Below are 21,736 nucleotides of genomic sequence, written 5' to 3' on the forward strand. Positions count from 1 at the left end.
AAGGGGGAACTGGAAAGTCTATGGTTCCCCTAATGATATCTAAAGATTTTCATCTTGATCATGAACCTTCGCCATTGTTTACTTTTTTGGGATTTGCTTCGCCGTCAATTTCATTGCATCTCTTCGCCTTCAATAGCATTTTACTTGAGTGCCCACAGCAAACCCCGCAGAATAATCAAGTGTAGTCCGTTGTTTAAATGTGTCATTGTCACCTCGCTATCTGATTGGGGATTGTACATAAATTAAATAAAATTAAAATTGTACATAAACTAATCGTACCACTCTCGGTGGGGATAGAATTAACCTTAGAACCAAGCCTTTTGCGCGGTCGTGTCCAGTCAGTGAGTCAAAGGTACAGGCAGAAAGAAAGAAACTTGGAAATTATGGTAGAAAACGCTTGTTGTCAGCGTACTGCGAGGAGATGTTTTGGAATTCGAGTCAATTTTAAGGGTGCAGTAAGGCTTAGTTCGTGCGGTTGTGGGTAACAAAATTGCCGATCAGATGGAATTTATGGGCGCAAACCGCCTCCGCGTAGACAACGGTCGAAATCGTAGAGTGCAGCCCTGACTTCGTCTGATAACAGGAGAAAGAGTGATGACAAAGCAAGCCCAAAACAGCAGAAATCGCCAAAAACCACAACTGACTGACAAAGAGTGAGTTAGTTTTATCAATCTTACTTGTAAGATGTTTATATTTCGGAAAATTTAGTGTTTTAAATGGACCATATTTCGTTCGTCACACTATTCCTTATAACGCATTCAAATTCTCAACGGTGGCTCGCGTAACTAATAACACCACGTCACATAACACATGACGGTTTCATGTAATAATCCTTTGGTTCCCCTCGAAGCGTGAGCTTAGGATGCCTATGGATCAACAAACAGCATGAGCCATTAAACATTTGCCAATTTTCCAGATCGTCCTCAATCTGCGAATATTTCGCCCTTTCCCCCTCCTTAAACAAGAGAAAGAGCGGAGAAAAAAAATAAGGCTAAGATGAATACCTCACGTAGGGAGGATCCAGTCGTATTCCCTTCGCAGCCTTTTACGCATCTGTTACATGACAAATGCTCATTTCTCCACTCAAGAAGATAAGAAAAGTGAGCTCCGACCACTACAGTAATTAATTTTCTAAATTTAAGGTTAATATTATTAATCTTAAATTAATCTGTAATAATCTGTAAGTTGCGCTGTTTCCCAGAATTGACTGGACGATTAGCCAATGAGAAGACAGATGGTGACTACAATGTATAATAATTCTTAATAATAGCAATCACTTATAAGATAAGGCAAGCGAAAAGAGCGTTTTAGTATTTACATAATTTACATTCAAACATATTTACAATACACTCAATAAACCATGAAACTATATTTTACACATAAGAGAAGAATATATAAAAATGGCAGGACTTAGACTTTGGCAAGGCATCTAAAGTATCTAATTCAAAGTCCGCTTCTTTGATATGTTCTTTTAACTGTTCTTGACCCTCTAAAACAAAGCAGGGCCGAACGTATCCAAGAGACAGTGGTGGCATAGTCTTGCCCTTTCTTTGCTGCGACTAGCTCTGCCAGCCTGTCATGGTATCTCTTGCATTCTTCTCCCATTCTCCCTCTCGTTTTGAAGACTAATGGTGTGAATGTTCCCTATTCCACGTCCATCACTCTTTGCGTATACAATTTATTTTTGTTCTCGTGCTGCTTGTATATCTGCTTGAGGTCCAGGTATCTATAGGAAACAGTGTTGGGGTAACATACCCGTACGTCAAAGAACGCTGACCTTTGCCTTTCCCAAAAGCCTCTGGCAAGGATGTCTAGGCAAGCGTCAGGAGCTCTGTTGGCTCCGCTTTGCAACGACTCTTATGTGAGCTCCTGGAGGACGGGCTCAATCTCGCAATCATTGCAGACCATGCTAAGCATGGCTGCCTCGAGATCCCTTAGCTCATTATGGCGCTTTATAATGAAGCCGCCACGCCTAGTGCAGACCATGGCATGATCGACATTAAAGGTATCACCCTTACACAGATACATGGCTTGTCGGCGATTTCCCAGTCATATCTGAGCTTTTTAGCATCTCGAAACTCCCCCTTGTTCAGAGTAAATCCCGTTTCCTCAATCGGTGTGACTGTCAGCCAGTCAGATGCACCTTTTTTCAGAAGCAAGTTCAACAGCGCGCTGTGTCTTCAGAGTAAGAGAGTTTTTGATGTCATTCAGTCTTTTTCGAAGCACTTCGTTTTTCTCTCTTCGCACGCTTTGCTGTAATGAACTAACAACGGCTTCGTCTTGTGTTTCATGGTGATTTGCATGTTCAGTGGAGCGCGTAGTAAACAAGTAGAATTAATTATCGTAATTACGAATTCGCCTCGACTAGGCGCGGCGGGAAAATCAGGTCATGTGACTTGTAATTTAAAAGGAACAATTTATGCTGTAAGATTCATTCGAAGCTAGTCATCAACGGTCATAAAAACGCAAACATCAAGGGATCCGACTACGCAGAAACACAAATTGTAAGTTACATAACCGTTTATCATTTCGACAAAGAATATTGTAGATAATAATGTACCCCGAAATTATTTAATTTCAGTTGACTACGACGTAACCACGGATGTAACGAGCCGTGTCTTACATTAGTACAAATAAAATCTGACAACGTTGATCCCTGGGCTAATCTTCAGAATAAGTAGCCTCTTCAGCCATAGGAGCGAATCACATGAACTTGTGAAACAATTCATATTTTCTCGACTAAAGGCGCCATAGTTTTCACTGACGCTTGGTACTGTAGATCTGCATCCCGGCTTGGATTTATAATTCCAAGCCCACCCAGTCTAGCTGGCAGTGCCAAGAGGTCCCTTTTGCTCGGCGTTGTGCAATGATGGTCGGTTATCGACGGTATTAAAGTGAACCTCCACTGTTTTCGAAAATATCGCTTAAAATGCTCTTTAAGCATCCAAAAGTAGATTTTTCGGAGAGAAAAATGTTCTCTCCCCTTAGATTCTTTGTTTTGACCTCTCAAAAGAGACCTTCATGACCAGTTCGAACGTCTCGCGGTCGCCATTTTGATCGGCGGGTAAGGCTCTCTGGGGTGATGACGTAAAATGGTTGCTCGATCCCCTTGCCCTCGGTTAAATTGGTAGCAAAATGCCGCATTGCTTAGCTTTTAATTGTAGTATTCAAGCTAAAAACAGGAAAGGGGTAATACTCTTCAAAGCAATGCTGTTCGAAGTGCTTCGAAAACAGATGTGAGTCTTTGGGCAAGGATGTCCTTCCAACAGCATGAACCAAGCTCGTCGAATCGCTGCATCATTCGGAAAATTGTGAAAACGAATTTTGAGATTGTTTTTTGAATTTTGAGTCTTGATAATAATAATTATGATAATTTTTATTTCACAAAATCAGTAAAACTACAGGATAACAATCAAAATTAAGACAAATTAAGGTATAAATATTAAAACAAGTTTAAAAAGTCTCTAGCTGAGAGAAAAGTCTTGAATCTCTTCGGTATTAACAACTGTTCTACAGAGTAGCAGAATTCATCTTATGTCTGCATTATTTTGCTTCAGCTTCATTCAGCAGAGCAGCAAATAAATTGACGATACATGATCGACGTCCTTAATAATAATAATAAATTTTTCCTTAAAAATATTTAACAAAAAGCAGTTCTCTAAACAAAAATGAAAAATTCTATAATAGTATAAAAATTATATAATAATAATAATAATAATAATAATAATAATCGCAGCGTCTTCACAGCGTCTGAATCCAAGCTAAGCAGAGTCATGAAGTCAGTGAGGGCAGCAATGGAGTATGAGGGGCTCATACGGAATCCCAAGAAATGTGCCGTGGCCCACTTCAAGAGGGGGGTCCGCGTTGCTGAGAGTACTAGCCTGCTGATGTCTGATGGGAATATAAATATACAAATGCTCGAAGACGGTCAGCAGTACAAGTTCTTAGGTGTGCTTGAGAGTCTTAGGCAAGAAGAGAGGATAGTTTTGCAATGCGCTGCCAGAGAGTATTTGCGTAGGTTGTCTGTGATCTGGTCGAGCCCCCTCTCGGATTACCATCGCGTGATAGCATCCAACCAATTTGCTCTGCCAGCAATGTCTTACTTCATGTGGACACAGTACTAGCCAATAACGGAATTGAGATAGGTGGATAGAGACGCCCGAAAAATCGTAACAGAGAGCGGAGGAAAGCACCCCTGTGGTACAACATCCCTGTTATATCTGCCCCGCGAAAAGGGGAGAGAGGCCTGCGTTCCGTTGAGACCGAGTACAAGGAGACGAAAGTTAAAGCCGCAGTCAACTTGTATCAGAACAGAGACCCGGCCATGAAGATGGTGAGAGAGTATGCGGAGCAGGCGGAGAGTAAAGGATACCAGTCAATGACGAAGGAAGCGGGAAAGTATGCAGAAGAGTACAGCCTGCAGTTACAGCTTAATTATCCTGACCCAGCCTGTGTTACAGAGGAAGGTGAAGTTTTATTCGGGGATAAGTGGAAGACTCGCCTTAGAAAACTTCAAGAAGCAAGAATGGAGAGGGTAGTTGAAGAACAAAAATGGCAAGAAAAATTGATAACAGCCAGAAAAGAAGACGGAGATCTTAACACCGAGCAATGCTTCTGGTGGCTCAGTAAATGGCCAACATGCCCAACACGCGCCATTGCAGGTATGTTTGAAATTTATGAACAGCTTTTACCAACAAGACTGTATGCCATTCACAAGACCCAGGCGAGTCCTACTAGTGATCCTACCTGCAGACTGTGTGGTACAGCACCTGAGAGCTTGGCTCATCTACTCTCTGCTTGTCCTGCGTTGGCCCAAACAAAGTACCTGGCAAGGCATGACGCAGTTTTGAAGGTCCTGTTTTTTGACATTATAGAATACCTGGGACTTATTGAAACGTCGCCACCGTGGTATTCACCAACTAAGCCACAACCGGTATATGAGGGTGCGCATGCACAATCCTTCTGAGATTTCCCACTCTCGGAGAGTACCAAGATCTTAGGGCCAACAGAATTGATGCGAGAATAGTAAACCACCAGGAGAAGAAGGTTATAGTGATGGAAATGAGCTGCCCCTTGGTGAGCAATCGTCAAAAGAAAACATCAGAAAAGACGATGAAATACGCGCCACTCAGATGGGAGATGAAGCAGAAGTACCCCGGGTACGAGATTTCACAGTACAACATCATTGTGGACGTACTCGGGGGCTGGTCGACAGAAGTGGAGGTAGCGTTCAAAGAGTTAGTTGGGAGGCGTCACAGAGATGTCTTCAAGAAGATGCAAAGGGCATGCCTATCCGTCACACTGAACATTGCACGTACTTTTAAGGTTGCGATGCATTAGACACCATATTACCTGTGCTTCGGTTTGTATCCTGCTCTAGAACTTTGAACACTTAGCATGTTTTAGCGTAATTTGGTTTAGTTTATTATATATGTATATATATACATATACATATACATATTTTAATCTTACTTTTTAATCGGAGATTACCTTTTAATTCTAGTATCACTAGCCGGAGCACAGGCTACGCCTTGGCACCCTGTGTTCCTCTCAACTGTATGGCATACAGATAGTTTTTACTGCTGATAGAATAATAACAATAATAAAGGTTTATTAGCATTACAAAAATGAATTGGCTCAGTCTATGCTAAAATTACTATACTATTCTAATTACGGTATATCATATGGTTTACAATAAATCACATTCTAATTAAGAATTAGAATATAAACAAGCTAAAAGGCCTGAGATTCATTTTTCTAATCTCTTTCCAGCGTTATTAAAGGGATATAATGTCAAATTACTCTTAAAGGATCGAAAGTCCGTACAGTTCCGCAGATAACTTGGTAATGCATTGCTGCTGAGCTGTCTTGAAAAGTACTAGTTTCGATGGGCACCTTTAATCTGACTTCACCGGACAAGTGTAGATTTCTTGCTGGTACGTGTTGTTCGAGTTTTAAGTACTGTGGCCAATAGTCAAAATATAGTGCTTTGAATACGCACTGCAGTAATTGATAACTTCTACGCTCTATCACCGGTAGCCAGCCCAGCTGTAGGCAGTCTGCTTCTTTCGCATAGCGGCCTAGTACATAACTCGCGCATACATTTTGGACTCTTTGTAAGCGCTTTTGCTGACACAATGGCAATGGCACTGTACTAGCATAATCCAACCTAGATAGGATCAAACTCTCTACTAACTGCTTCTTCACACGAAACAGTGCTAGGTTACGTAACTTCTTAAGCACGGCCAGGGCTCCATAGCATGACGTTACTAGTTCATTAATGTGAATATTCCAAGTTAAGTGTTCGTTAACATGGACGCCTACCAGTTTAGTATGTGTCACACGTTCCAAATTCTCTCAGTTATATGAAATGTTGACTGATGCTGTGTGAAAACTATGCACGCGTGCCATTTGTTTTGTGGACAGCAGAATCCACTTTGCTTTAGACTGATTCAGTGCAAGATTGGAGTCGCTTCAGTACTTTCCCAGTCGAGAAATCGCATTGTTCATATCATTAACATTTGGTCCCAAGTCGACTACATTAGTGTGTAGAAAAAAGTAGTATCATCTGCATACTGGTAACATGGGCAGTCAAGTTCTTTCTGAAGATATGCTACGTACAAGTTGAACAGCACCTGACCTAGAAGAGATCCTTGAGGTACCCCGAACTCCACATAAGCCAACTGAGATAACTTATCGTCTATTTGAACAAGCTGGCGTCGTTCACTAAGGTAACTCAGTACCCACGAGAGGAATGATTTTGAAAATCCCATTTCGTTTAATTTTCCAAGTACAGCCTTAAACTGGACTGTATCAAAAGCTTTTGAGTAATCAGCACAGACCATTGAGCTAACCGCCTCCCGGTTAGCTCAATTGGTAGAGCGCCGGACTGTCGTGTGGGAGGTCGTGAGTTCAAATCCAGCCGGACCAACACTCAGGGTCTTTAATTAACTGAGAAGAAAGTGCTGCCTTTGTAATAATATCTGCAAATGGTTAGACTTTCTAGTCTTCTCGGATAGGGACGATAAATGGAGGTCCCGTCTCCTGCAGGGTTGGGGTAGGAGACGTTAATTTCCCACACATGAGATTACTGTGTGGTGGATGTCCTCCCCGGGGTGGGATGGGTGGGTAAAAAAGGGGTTAGGTGTCAATTGGAACGAAAGCTCTGTTCCTTTCTCCTGCCATTCCTGTTGCGAATGAATTAAACTTAAACTACACTTAAACTTAAACTAAACATTAATGTTACCTCACCCTTTTTCATTGCTCGTATGATATCATCTCGGATACCCATTAGTACCGTTGTCGTAGAGTGGCCTCTACGATATCCTGAAATACGTGAAGCCAACAAAGCTTGCTTTTCAATAAACGCAACGACTTGATTAAGCACTAACCGCTCAAATATTTTTGAGAGACTTGGCAAAATAGAGACTGGGCGGTAGTCCTTTTTACCCACGGGATTATCTACTTTGGGAATAGGAGATATCCGCGCTGTTTTCCAGGTTTTTGGAAATGATTTCGAATTAATGGAAGCATTCATAATGTATGTGAGTGGACCAGAAAGATGGTCACTTGCCAGCTTGACAAACTTGACGGAGATTTGGTCGACACCCGTTGAGCAATCGGAGCGAAGGCGGGAAATCTCCTTTAAGACTTCACCCCTTGACACATGTCTTAGTGCAAAGGTGGAAAATTCATGAGCACGGCCCGGACGGGAAGCGACCGCACCAGGTCTAGCAAGTCATGACTGCTATCAGGTTTTGTACCGAGTGTTCTTGTAGCCGTAGAGATGAAAAATCTATTCAGTTTTTCAGGATCTTCGCGAAGAGGCTTGGGACTTGGATGTAGAACTCGATGTATCACCTTCCACACTTCTTTTGGACGTCTTGATGAGAGGGAATTTGTCAGGAAGGACCTCCTTGCCTTACCGATTACCGACTTGATTTTATTTCCCACTTCTCTGAACGCTGCCCGTATTGTTTCGCCGCCTTTCTTGTGAGCCTCTGCTCTTAGGTGGTCCCGGTCTTTCTGGAGTTGACGTATTTCTTCAGTTTGCAGCCAAGGGGCAGGAGGGCGTGTAACCTTCACCCTTCTAAAGGGTACATGTTGGTCCAAACGATCCTTTATGAGAGAATTCAAAGCATCGACTATGTCATCCGGTGACTCCAAACCATAAACACGTCTAGAGGAAGTAAAGAAAAATCCTCCTTGAATGCATTTTCACCCAGTCCCTTCTCATTCCGTATAAACTTAAAGCGAGGTTGAAATCTGGGTGGGCGGACATTAATGCATGCAAACGGCGCATCATGATCACCGACTGTAGAGCAAGGTATGACGTCAGTGTTGATGATGTTTTGTGGAAAATTGACGACAGTGTGGTCGATGAGGGTTTTTGATGTGCGCGTCACTTAGTGAGTTTCGCGACAATTTTCTTGAGACTAAATGCATCAAGAAGGGTTTGATACTTCCGTGTTAAACTGTCAGAGGGCTTTCGCATATCTATGTTGACATCTCCAGTTACAACTAGTAAACCATCCCCACTCACGGTTAGGTAGCCAAGCAAAGATTCAACGCGCTCCAACCAGTCACTTTCGCTGAGTATTAGCATAGGTCTGTACACAATTTCAATGAGCGCTTTACTGTTTTTGTTACGTCCTGGTAGTTCTATCCATAGATGTTCTAGATCTGGATGCAAGTTTTCTATATCACAACGGCGCTTAAACTTGATGGATTAATGAATATACGCGCCGACGCCACCACCTTTGATTGACCCTCTATTTCTAAAAACTGCTGAGTAACCAGGGACTGACACATACCTCAACAGAGCTAGGTTGTTCTTGAGCCAGGTCTCGCTAAGAGTAATTACGTCTATCGGGAACTGTTTCACGGTCAAAAGGAATTCGTTGAGAGTTTATGACATGCATTGAGTGTTTAGGTGCATTAGCCTTAGATGTTTTGATTGCTCCTTTGATACTCGAACAATTTTCTCGGTATTTTTCGTAAATTCCTCGTACGAAGCAATGGCTTCTTGGTCTTCAATTAATGCATCTGTACGACATTTATGGAAAGGGAGGACTGAAAGTAAACATCCCGAGCATGTCCAGTCTTTACTCAACACCACATTTTTTACACCAGCGCATTTCGCTTGGTTTGATCCAAGGCATACCCCGCAACTAACAGCCTTTTGATTCTTTCTGATTGTTTTCTCGCAATGTTCACATTTAGTTGCTGCCTTCTTAGACGGACCTGGATTTATTGAAATATCTCCACCTCTGAGTAATACCTTCCGTGACGCACAAGTGTTGGGATAATACAAGAAACGACCTTGAGATCTTTTGGGCTTCTTGTGGATATATTTAACAGACGTAGGCCACGGAGTAACCTGAGGAACAAATGTTTCTTGTGGGCGGTAGGTTGTTTTTATTGTTCCAAAGTGGGCTTTTGTTTCCTCTGGAATATCAGATAGATAGATAGATAGATGGATAGATAGATAGATAGTTAGATAGATAGATAGTTTATTAATAACCGATTTGCAACCAAAAGTTGAATTATACGACTATTTACAAGTTTCAAACATTGATAATTACGTTAGACTAAATGTATTAAAACAGCAATAAGAACACTAAATATATGTTCTAAAAAAAAAAACCGTTGTATAAAACCGTTCAAGCCTTAAGGACATTGAAGGTAATAAAACTATTACGAAACCTGGTCGTCTAAAAAACTGGCTTAAGCTTCCGCATATTTCTTAGGTTAAAGGTACATGTGTTGCGAGTAGGAAGAAGTTCATGGAGCTTGTTCTGTTCATTCTGTAAAACATTCTTAAATAGTTTATCAACTAGTTTCTGGCGGCGATCTGAAAGTTTAGTCAGGCCTGATTCAGCCAAGGCCTCATTATATGAGTAAAGAGGAAAAATAATGCGCGTAGCCCGCTTTTGTATTTCTTCAAGTTCGTTGGAGAGGTACACGGGAAGGCCATCATGGAAGACAGGACATGCATACTCTGTAATCGGACGAATACAAGTGCAGAAAAACTGGACTAACTCACGGGTACCAAGACCAGAGCGTTTAAGCTGATATAAGCAATACAAGCGCTTTTTAGCTTTCTTAACAATGGACTTAATGTGACAATTCCATTTCAAATCATTGGAGATGTTAAGGCGTAGTATTTTGGCACTAGTAGTTAGGTCAATGGGCTTACCATTAACAACAACTGCATCGAAAGAAGTAGGGTTGTTAGTGTTATATCATACCCGCATTAAAGTTGCGTCTGTTGTGGAGGTAATCTAACTTGATGACAAATACCAGAGCTTTCAGCGCTCCAGGAAACACTTTCTTTGTCCCTGCCGTGCTCCACAATGGTTCGTTAGTGGTAAACTCATCGGCATAAATATGCAAATTGGAAACCCAAGAGGCAGTGTACAGACGCCGAACTGGTTGAAAATTCGAACGCCAATTTTCCGACTGTAATCGATATCCACTGTTAAAAAACTTGATCCGTTCTGTCCTCTGTCCATTTAGACGTAAGAAGAGTGAACTTCTGCTTGTCGTCTTAATGCTGGAACACCAAATTGCTAGGATAAACATTGGGCGCAGGAGAATATGACCGGTCATTGTGACACCTACTCAAATAGTGGTGTGCTTGTGACAAGGCAAATTCTGCCAACTTAACGACCCGGCTTACCCAATCGTCCACTTTGTTATCAACGTATTTCTCCAGATATTCTCTGGGACGCAGGGCTGCCCCCATAAGTCAACATTTCTTAGCGTTTGAATAGTATCCCAAATTAGGCCCAGCTTCGGTCAGTTTGTCCCACCATTGCTTTATCGCTTCTAAAGATCCGGAGCCACTTGTGTCGTCGGCATACTAGCATTGTTTCGCGTCACTGGAGATACCCAGGCGTGTAATCAACGGTTGGAGGCTGATGGCGTAAATCGCCATCGCCAAGGGATCCCCTTGTGTAGTGTCTTCGGCGAATTTAAGCTCGCTCCTCCTGTTATAAACAGTGTCGCCGGTTGCCGGTATCTATTGATTGCGTAGGTTGCTATGGGTGGACACAGAACCTTTATATTGTGAAGCGCAGCAGCTCTATTTATTGCGTTGAAGGTATTTGAGGTATCAGTTAGGAGTAATTTAAAGAAATATTGTAATGAGGTTTAAAAGACATTTTAAAAGTTTAAATTTAAATGGAAACGAGATTAAATAAAGCTTCAATAAAACATAAATCACAAAGGATTAAATATTGCTACATGTGGGCAGGCATACCATTTGAAACCTTGGCTTCAGTGAATCAGTGGACCTTAGCCTTTACTCTCCGCAAGTTCTCTGATTTGCATGTTCAGTGGAGCGCGTAGTAAAAGAATTAGAATTAATTATCGTAATTGCGAATTCGCCTCGACTACGCGCGGCGGGAAAATTAGGTCAGGTGACTTATAATTTAAAAGGAACAATTTATGCTGTAAAAAAATTCGAAGCTGGTCATCAACGGCCGTAAACGCAAGCATCAAGATAAAGCATCGAGATAGCGAATCAAGGGATCCAACTACTCAGAAACAAATTTTGACTACGACGTAACCACGGATGTAACGAGCCGTGCTCATTCTAGTATAAATAAAACCTAACAACGTTGATCCCTGGTGGGCTAATCTTCAAAATAAGTAGCGCCTTCAACCATAGGAGCGAATCATTCTCATCCCACTTGGTAAGCTTGTTCTTGAAAAGCCAACTGAGATACTACCTTTCAACTGACCTTTGAGCCTGTTTTACAATGTATTCTACGAAATAAATATATCTGAACTGTGGTTATAGAAACGTATTTGTGCACGATCCTCGCAGTAAAGAGCACTATTTAAGCAATAGTGAAAATCAATCAGACCTGAAAAAATTCAGGCCTGTATGGGATTCTAACCACTGACCTCTGTAATACTAGTGCAGCGCTCTACCAATTCAGCTAACAAGCCAACTGCCTCATATTTTGTCTTTCGTTAAAATGCACTTTTTATCCAAGAGAAAGAGCGCGGAAATTCCCTTTCTTCCATGCCTCACTTATCAAATGTCATTGTGAACATGAACAGTGTCACACTATTCATCTTCACAATGGACATTTGACAAGTGAAGTAATACTGCGCAGTGTACAGTATTAAGCAACTGCACTGTTGGTCTGTTTGGCATTTGTCTTTGGTCAGGTACCGGTGTTCACATTTTTTTCGTTATATCGGGATATTTGTATATGTTTGGGCTTCTGGATTGTGTTCGTTATAAGGAGGATTTCTTCATATCGATGTTCGTTATTTCAAGGTTCTGTGGCATACATTTTACTGAAACTTTAGCCGGGCTGAATAATATACTTCGTTATGCCGAGGACTTCGTTATATAGAGGTTCGTTAAATCGAAGTTCTACTGCATAAACTGCACTTTACTAATAAACAAGTAAAAAATAAGGGATAGTTAACAAACGGCTGACGGAAACCAAATCGTTCAAACGTTTTGTGGTGATGTAATTCGTAATTGTTTGTATTTTTTTAATTTGATGTTTGTAATGATTTACGAGTTTCTAATAACCAGTATAAGTAGAGCACAATATATAGATAAGTATTCTTGCTCCTCCGACTTCGTTCGGTTTAATTTGAAAAAGTTTGCACTAGTGGCTCGGATGGAGTTCTATTGTATTTTCACGCGCGAATTTATCATACTTTAACACAAAACCGGTCTGCACCCCGAGGTCACCACCTCAGCAGCACAACACCAACGAACTTTTTTGACACAATAAAAATTATATCTTCCTCTCTGCAGTTGATAAAAAAAAGGGTTGGAAAAGAATAGAAATATTTTTGTTTTGAATATTCAATAAAACTCGCCTCCAAACATGTGTATTACCTAGGATTTGTGTTTTTAATGCCTGCCGACCGGAATTTTAAAGCTTATATGATTACCTTGATTTAGGACCGTTTTTTTTTAAACGACTAAGCCCTTGGAAAATATGTATTTAACAGAGAAAAAAACTCTCTTAGAGGCGAACCTCGATCGGGATTGTGGCTGTCGTCAACGTTTAACAATGTAAAAATTGCGAGGTTTATGATACGTTGCCCATCATGTTTTATCTCACTTTGATAAACTACATTGCAACGATAAGACTTTTTCAAATAATTCTGTTTTTCGCAAAGTTAGCTTATCGAAATATCGCTTCCCCTTTCTCAGTTTTTTTTCCTCGCGCTTTTTGCATTAGTTTTACTGATGCATGAATAATTTAAAGAAAAACACGAGAAAGAGAACCCTTCAACTAAATACTGATTACTGCCTTTTTATAGTGACAAATCAAGTTACAGTTTGGAAATATTGCTGTACACTAAAGACAAGGGTTAGATATTCATCAGACAATTGCTTGTCGGAAATTACCCCAGTGTAATTTGGCCTAAAATGACTGTCAGAGCTTTTTGTTCTGTTGAAGCTCTCAGGGGTGTTCCAGAAAGAAAACCTGGCAGAGTAGCCAAATAAAAATGAATGTTTATGAGGTGCTTTAAATACGTCCGTAGCTACACTGGAAGGTGATTGGAGACACCGCCCCATAAAGTGTGACATGAAAATTTGATTTCTCGGATTTAATCCGCAAACATGAGAATCCCCACCTGATCCTCCCCCCCCCCCCTCACCGCCACCGCCCCCCTCCCCCCGGAAAAAAATTATATTTTATCATGCTACTGGAACATAAAAGCGTGAAATTTAGTTCTTACCAAACATTTTCATCACCTTTAGACGGGAAAAAACCGGAGAGAAAAACGTCACTGAGACAGGTCAAATGCCTGACATTAAAAGGAAGCGGTCGTATTCCCTTTGAAGTAGATTACGTATATTTTGCATGATTGTTGCTCCCTCCTATAAAACAGCACTTTGTTTTTGTGGTCCAGGACAGTTGGAAAAGTGAGTGGACCGCAAAAACAGGGCGCTTTCTGACAGTCGTATCGTGCTAGATAATAGTCCATTGATTTCTTTGCTAAAGCAACCCTTTTGGTGATTCAGAGGTCGATAATTAAATCTGCAACATTAATAATTATTGCTGCAATATATATATTTCATATACAAGGCTAAAAGATTAGGAAAAAAATATTAAAATGTTTAAGCTGAATAATGAAAAAAATTAAAATCACCTGACTAAGGTATTTGACACCCTGAGGAGACAGCAATGGCGAGTCTCGACGTAACCCAATGGCTAGGGTTGGGGTTGCAGAAATCTATTGACCTTTTTCCAGTATTTTGATGAAAGGGTCACGGTTTAGGGTTAGGGTTACAGTTGGGTTAGGGTTTGAGCAACCACAAGTCAAGTGACAAGCATTCTCATTGCCCTCCAGCACCCTGGGGCAAGTAGCCTGATGGCACTGGTCTTGCTGAGCCCAAAAAATATTGCACTAACCTGACAATTTAGAAACTGTTACTTGCAATATGTGTTCTAATCCCAAATTGAGGCCTGCAAGGATATTCTGAACTACCCTCCCATTCTAAATCCCTATTCTTTACTAAGATTCACACAAAGCTTTGTAGTTTTACTAATATCATAACTAATTAACAGCTTGCATAGTTAGAGACATGAAAATAGCAATGTAGTGACAAAAGGAAGATTTTATTAAACCAAACGTTTTCGGCTGTTTGCCATCATCTGGGTTGAAAATAATGACCGTCTGCACATACATATATATCTTATGTGATTCCCGATGGGAAAAGTTTGGAGACGTACGAAATAGCTTGTCTGTTCAAACAGGGGTGGAATTGTTGGATCATTAGCCCCTCGACGATCTGATGCTCGTGGAATTTGTGCGCTGAGGAGAGAACACGCCAAGTGAAAGAATGTGATGGATTTTCCCGCAAGTGTTTTGCAGGTTCAGAGGTGTGAGCAGGATTTGAATGCTCCGCAATACGTACTGCTAAATTTCTCACAGTTTCGCCAATGTAATCAACGCCACAAGAACAATCTCCTTTGTAAACAAATTTCTGTGAGTGTTTCCGTCTTTGTTATTAAAAAGGCTTTTAATTTGCCTAGTTTGCCTCAGGATTACAAAGATGAGATTAAAATTAGTGAACTCGTTGAGTTTTGCAACAAACGTCTTACCGAGTTTTTCGTTTTTACCGCAAAAAGGAAGCTTGATAAAAACTTTCTTTCGATCTTCAAAGAGAAAATTTGGGATGATGTTGTCATCTTGTGATGAGTCGTTTAGAAAGTTGTTAATTGTATGCGAAATGAAACGTTTGGGATAACCTGCATTGATAAAAGATGTTTGAAGAGTTTTTATGTCCTTGTCAAGATCGGTGGAGATGTGTTTGGCTCTATGGAGTGCGTCAGTGATGCAATTCCTTTTCCATTTGGTAGGGACCTCAGATTTCCAATGTGTTGGTAGTTTCCCCGGTTTCTTGAAGACGCTGCAATTGAATTTGTTGTTATAACTAAAGGCAGTATCGAGGAAGTGGTTGGGGTTTTTCTCGGCAGTGAAAACTATGTTAGGGTGATAGTGATTTAGCCGTTCAAATAGAGCATCAGGCTCGTCCTTTCTCTTCTTAGAGAAACAATCGTCAAAATACCGGTCATAGAATGGCGGGTTGAAAGGTTGGAGTACATCAGCTTCTAATTTAGCCATGAAAATATTTGCAAGGACTGGAGATAGTGGGTTGCCCATGCCGCATCCGTCAGTTTGTTTATATAGCTTGTCATTAAAACTGAAAACTGTGTTCTTGGTGACATTACAGAGAAGGCGTCTGAAGAGTAACTTTGAGCTGAGTTGTGGTAGCTTGTTGTTAGTGTAAATTTCACGAATGATGTGGTCAATGGTATCAACGAGCGGAACTTCAGCAAAGAGAGAGGACACATTATACGAGACCAAGACTTCATAATTATCAACAGATCTGTTTCTTAGACGCTCAGCGAAATCGGTGGTAGTTTTTACGGTGCATTCGTTCTCAGTGAGAGGAAGTAAGTAAGAGGCTAGGAATTTGGCGGTTTCATGATAAAAGGTTGCACAAGTGCTGACAATCGGTCGAAGTTTCAAATTGTCCGTCGTAATTTGTTCAGGGTTGTGGAATTTATGGGTTTTGGCAGTCCCATATAGGAAAGCAGGCTGGTTTGATGTCGGTTTGACTTTACTCAGTGGCAGAGATCACTTGAAGTTTCGGGTCAGAAAAGCTTAAAAAGATTTGAGGTCTTTTAGTGTGTTGTCCTCAGTCACTACGTATTTCCCGTCGGCTGTGCCTTCTTCGATCATAGTTTCAAGTTTGTTGAAGTAGTCGGCGCGTTGCATAATGACGACAGATGAATCTTTATCACCAGAGAAGACCACCATGTCGGGATCTGATGCTAGTTTATGTAAGACTTTGTAAGTGTAGTTGGGAGTGCTGAAAATGTTTTGGTGGAAGAGGTTAGAATTAACGCGAAGGAAATGATTGAGATCTTCATTTTGGCGAACAGGGATGCTCAAGCTAACTTGGTTAAAGAGAAGTTCAAACTCCGACAGGAAGTTAAGTTTCACGTGTTGGTTCTTGTCGATGAAGCTATGGTTGAGTCCATAACGTAAATAATGTAAAGTAGTATCTTTACTCGAGAGGTTAACAATGGGTACTGAAAAGTACTTCGACTCATGTTTACTCTTCAGAAGTTTTGAAAGTTTTTTGTTCTTAGTACTACAAAGAGAATTAAAACGCTCTACTGAGACGCAGGAATTTGGATACCATGCGATGTATGAGTTTGACGCGTGAGACTCCGGTTCTGTGTTTGGATACAAAAGCTGGCCGTAAGATAGAGAAGTCAGCATTGATACGGCGAAGTTTGAGACTATGTTCAAACAAGTTGTTTCTCATATCTCCAAACTTTTCCCATCGGGAATGACATAAGATACATATGTATGTGCAGACGGTCATTATTTTCAACCCTAATGATGGCAAACAGCCGAAAACGTTTGGTTTAAACATTTTAATATTTTTTTCCTAATCTTTTAGCCTTGTATATAGAATATACTTTATTAAGCGAACATTATGGACATCATATTGCTACAATGTTTTCACTTTTCGATGCATATGCAGCAAAAAGGTCTTGCTTCCCATCAATATTATATCTGAAGATACGAATCAGAACAATTAAGGGAATTCGAAGCTTGTTCTTAGTATGAAGGTATCAATTTTCCGCGAATTATGGGGTTGTTCTTTGATCCAAGAAGATATTAAGCTCTTGCCGGCCAAGAGATAAAATATCTTAAGATGAAAGTGTGCAGAATATTTACGAGCTGTTTTCAGATCAAAACAAACAAAAATAAAACAAAACAAGAAAACCTCCGCATGCGAATGGAGGGAAAATTTTAAGTCGGACTCGTCGAAACAACTATCAGAGTTGTATCAGTTTTTCTTCAAATTTCTATGAACAATGCTCTCTTATACAATTTCTGATTTTTTTTTCGGTTGAATCTCCTGAATGACTTTGGTTTATTTTTTTTCTTCTACTCGGCAAAAACCTCTGATAGGTTCATTGGTCAGTTTATCTAGTTGGCGTTTTATCATTTGTCACTTTTTTTTTGTTCAAAAATCGGGATTTCTTTTAAGCAAACCCCCCTCAAAGACATTGCTAAGAGTCGCCCTCCTGCAACAAAACAACTGGTGCTCCTGCGATGAAACAACAGCCTGTCCCTGATTATCTTTGTATTTGGCCCAAAACTCGCCTAAGGTAGCCCCCTACACTAAGGCATTTTACTTCCATGCGCTCGATTGTTATCGATGCACGAATGCTACTCGACGTTTGCTGAAACAGGCATCTTTTCAATAATTAAACGCAGGTTTTTTTTAGAAAACAGCAGTCGAGATGTCTTGTAGAAAGGAAGCGCTATTATGCAAAACGAAACCCGACGACCCAATGACCAGCCATCTTCGAGGGCCCACTAATTAGGAACAAATAATAAGGTGATAATAATTTCAGAGACAGTCATGTTGGCGATGAGATAATTCGTAATGGTCTGCATCCGTTTGTTCATCTTAATAATTGCAATAAGCAACGAATTTCCAAGAGGTGACATCAATAAAAGAACATTGATGAAGTATTGATTGATAATTTTATGCAAGAAAGCTACAAAAGATAGCCTCCTTATATTTGTAGTTTGCCTCACAAGATCATATACGTAAAAAGGTCTAACAGCTGCAACAACAAAATTACCATTAGTATAAAAATAACTGACACGTACATTATTGATATTGGCGTGTGCTGTTAAATCACCAGGAAGGAGTAAGCAACGCACGCATTCTCATGGTAATCCTACTCTGTAGTGAAATCCTTCAGACTTTGGCAGTTGCCTTTCTTAAATACTTCTCTCGTATCATTTCAGGGTTGTTTCGATTCTTTGAGCACAAACACACGGAATAATTACCCTTAAGTGGGCGCGCCTACTTTCGACTTGAAAGGAAAATAATTAAAAAAGAAAGCGTACATAAGTTGGAAAATATCATGCTATATATTTGCAAGAATAAATTTAAAATTTCGAAGTACAATGCGTGAAAAGACATAGATACGATCTATATCAAAGGAATGACGATTCCACATAGTTCAGCGGGACTCATTAGTTGTTTTCGGAATGGAAAAACGATTTCTCTATACCTGTCAATAGGGATGACAACGAGACTGAAAACTGAGACAGCAGTCGTGATGTCCTGTAGAAAGGAAGCGCTATTATGCAAAACGAAACCCGGCGACGCAATGACCAGCCATCTTCGAGGGTCCACTAATTAGGAACAAATAATAAGATGATAATAATTTCAGAGACAGTCATGTTGGCGATGAGATAATTCGTAATGGTCTGCATCCGTTTGTTCATCTTAATAATTGCAATAAGCAACGAATTTCCAAGAGTTGACGTCAATTAAAGGACACAGTAAAATGCTATCTCAACTCCTTTTCCTGCATTCGAATCGCCTCGAAAGGGTTTGCAACAATATAGACTGAAATGTGTTATATTTTTTCCACAATTTTGGTCAATCATACTCAGTCAAGATAAGACCGGTTGCACTTCCAAGGAATAACTCAGGTAGACTCGTTGAATTTTTTAGTACAAAAAGAGTTATATGCACCAATCCACACTGAAAAAATGATGAGAATAGGTGCTTAGTCTGTTAGCTGATGTGGACCTTACTATTCACTCCTTCGCCTCTAAAGCCTTGATAATATTGACTCAGATCAATCAAAGGGAAGAAACTACAGAGAGATAAATATTCCGTTTTGTTTTGACTCTTTCCACTAAATTGACGATTTTATGAATGCGTGGTGTAGCTGTTGTAGTTCAATTTAGCAACTGAGTTGATAATGCAAATTGGCTACCGCCAAGAGTTTCAACGTTGGCAATTCGAGTTAGCCCTTCGTCAGAGCGAATGCAGGAATTGTGGGTTGTGTGTGTGTGTTTATGCGCAGAAAATGGAATTACGCTATTAGCGGGAATATGGCGACGAGGAAAACAAGGATACATAAATTGAATGAAAAGCCTTTGTTGATACCGTGAGAATTAAGAGAGCCGATTTGAAAGATAAATTTTTGTTCAAGAGTTGTGCGGCTTTCAGAATCGCCTAGATGTAAGGAAAGGCCACAAACTTCCATATGCCGCTTAGAATGATAGAGATTGAAGTGCCTAGCGACTGGTTTGGATGCGCCCTTGTCGTTCCTTTCTATGTCGCGAAGGTGTTCTCGAATTGGTCACCAATTCGTCCGTTCAGTTTCTGCCATATATAATTTTTTTTGCAATTAGTGATGACACATTGACCACCATGCCTTCTCCTCTGATCTTATAACATTGCGTAATTAATAGCGACTTTAGGGCGACTACTCAGAGTAGGCCTTAGAAACTTCTCTTGCTTGGCCTAAAAAAAAAACAACAACAACAAAAATAACAGAAACAAGCCAGTGAGGTAGAACAAGACTAATCAATACTGGCGATACTTTATGAAAACTCAAAGAACTAAGTTGTTTCGTGCTATATTTACAATTGTCAATAACAAGGCTATCGCGGCTCTCTTGCTAACTAATAGCAAAAGCCAGTATTAAACCTATTTAAACCAATGGTGTTGTACATATTGTCAAAAGTCAAAATGGAACTTCTCTAACACTCTTAAAAGTTTGGGTCTACTTTGTCTTCAGCTGATAAATATTATAAGAGAGTTACCGATACGAAGAATTGCCTGAGACTTCTCTTCAAGGTATCTCGCAGTTGGAAATAAAATGCTTCCCCGTTTGTGGGGAAATATACCACAATATTTCGACATCCCGTACAAATTCTCGTACATTTCTTTTCCCTTGAAATCTGGCTTTCGGTAAAAAAAAAAAAGCTTGCAAACTTACCGGCACCACAAGTGTAATAAGCGGAGGACGAAAAGACTAAGGAGGAGGGTACGTTATGAACTTTCTTTCACTACAACACTTCGCTTCTCAACGTCTTTTAAAAACTTGAAAGCAGTCCTCCCACATGTAAGTAAGCAGATGATCAGACACCTGCCATTTCTAATGCGTGCGGTGATCCCCTTCTAGACTCCATTCCGTTTCTAACGACAAGGAGTTTTCCTAAAATGTTCTCGAAACCACGACGATATTTATCGTTGAACACAAAATATATCCATGGATTGACCGATGCGTTCGCATAGAGAAAAAAGTGAGCAGCAAAACCGTAGTTTTCCATGCCACAGGGCACATTCATACCCCAAACAAAAAAAAACATTATTCCATAGATACTAATTGGAGTCACGCATACCACGAAAGCTATAAGTATTGCAATGATGTTCCTCATGACTTTTGTGTCTTCTTTTAGTCGTTTCAAACTCAAAGGTCCTTTGCTTAGAGAAGCTCTACTTCTTACGAGATTCTGAATAATACGCAAATACAGAAATGTGATTATGAAAGCTGGAACAGCTATCAAACAAACAATTATAGCTACAAAATATATTTTTTGCCACTTTGGAGTCCAGTGCACATTGCAATATGCATTTCCGTCGTATGTCACAAGGCGAAAAATATCGAAGTACACTGCGTGAAAAGACATCGATATAATCCATATCAGTGGTATAACGATTTTACAGAGTTTAGATGGACTCCAAAGTTGTTTTTGGAAAGGAAACAAGATTCCTCTATACCTGTCTACAGTAATGACCATGAGACTTAAGACTGAGACATCAGTCGTGGTGTCCGATACAAAGGAAAGGCTTTTACAGAGAATGGAGCCCAACAATCCCCTCATCAGCCACGATCGTGGGCCAAGCAATATTTCTGTTATCTGTCGCGGAACTACCAGAACTGTTATGATGATGTCTGAGACAGCCATGTTGGCGATGAGATAATTTGTAATGCTCTGCATTCGTTTATTCATCTTGACGATGGCAACGACCAACGAGTTTCCAATAATTGACATAAATAGAAGAACGCAGTAAAATAGTATTTTAACTCCTTTGACTGCTTCCGTGTCGCTTTGAAACAGTTTGCAGCAGTATGGGCTGAGTTCTGTCACATTAATACAAGTGAAGTTACTCATTCTTCAAGATAAAACCGATTTCTCGGCAATGTAACAGAAACTGATGCTTTGTCGCATGTAAAATTAATCAGTCTTCCAGTCTACGGTGAAAAGAAAAAGAATATTATTTGATTCTCAACGACTAAGGAGGTTTGTAAACATTACTATTCAGCAGAACAAAAACTTACCTTAGCTGATTGTGGTATTTATCGTGATTCCATATTTATCACGAGGCTCC

General features: G+C 40.3%; 2 protein-coding genes and 2 pseudogenes across 3 annotated transcripts; 1 reads left to right on the forward strand and 3 right to left on the reverse strand.

Moving 5' to 3' along the window:
* Positions 1-956: 956 nt before the first annotated feature.
* Positions 957-2,313, reverse strand: LOC148723772 (uncharacterized; annotated as a pseudogene).
* A 1,622-nt stretch (positions 2,314-3,935) lies between these two features.
* On the forward strand, positions 3,936-5,340 carry LOC111327329 (uncharacterized). Its single transcript, XM_088732815.1, is given in 2 exon segments — positions 3,936-4,976; positions 4,979-5,340. Coding segments are annotated over 2 exon segments (1,014 nt in total). The 5' UTR covers positions 3,936-4,324.
* An 8,266-nt stretch (positions 5,341-13,606) lies between these two features.
* LOC148723773 (uncharacterized) lies at positions 13,607-18,336 on the reverse strand (annotated as a pseudogene).
* A 109-nt stretch (positions 18,337-18,445) lies between these two features.
* LOC111327372 (galanin receptor type 2-like) lies at positions 18,446-21,519 on the reverse strand. Of its 2 annotated transcripts, XR_015991581.1 has the most exons (2): positions 20,340-21,519; positions 18,446-19,861 (listed from the first exon to the last, which is right to left on the reverse strand). XR_015991581.1 is itself a non-coding variant. In XM_022931528.2 (1 exon), the coding sequence occupies exon 1, from the start codon at positions 21,517-21,519 to the stop codon at positions 20,482-20,484; it is 1,038 nt and encodes a 345-aa protein (XP_022787263.2). In that variant the 3' UTR covers positions 19,889-20,481. The 2 variants fall into 2 exon arrangements, 1 of the variants encoding a protein (XP_022787263.2); XM_022931528.2 differs by lacking the exon at positions 18,446-19,861 and having other exon boundaries at positions 19,889-21,519.
* Positions 21,520-21,736: the final 217 nt, after the last annotated feature.

This window comes from Stylophora pistillata, chromosome 9, assembly GCF_964205215.1.
Source record: "Stylophora pistillata chromosome 9, jaStyPist1.2, whole genome shotgun sequence".
NCBI classification, from domain to species: Eukaryota; Metazoa; Cnidaria; class Anthozoa; order Scleractinia; family Pocilloporidae; genus Stylophora; species Stylophora pistillata.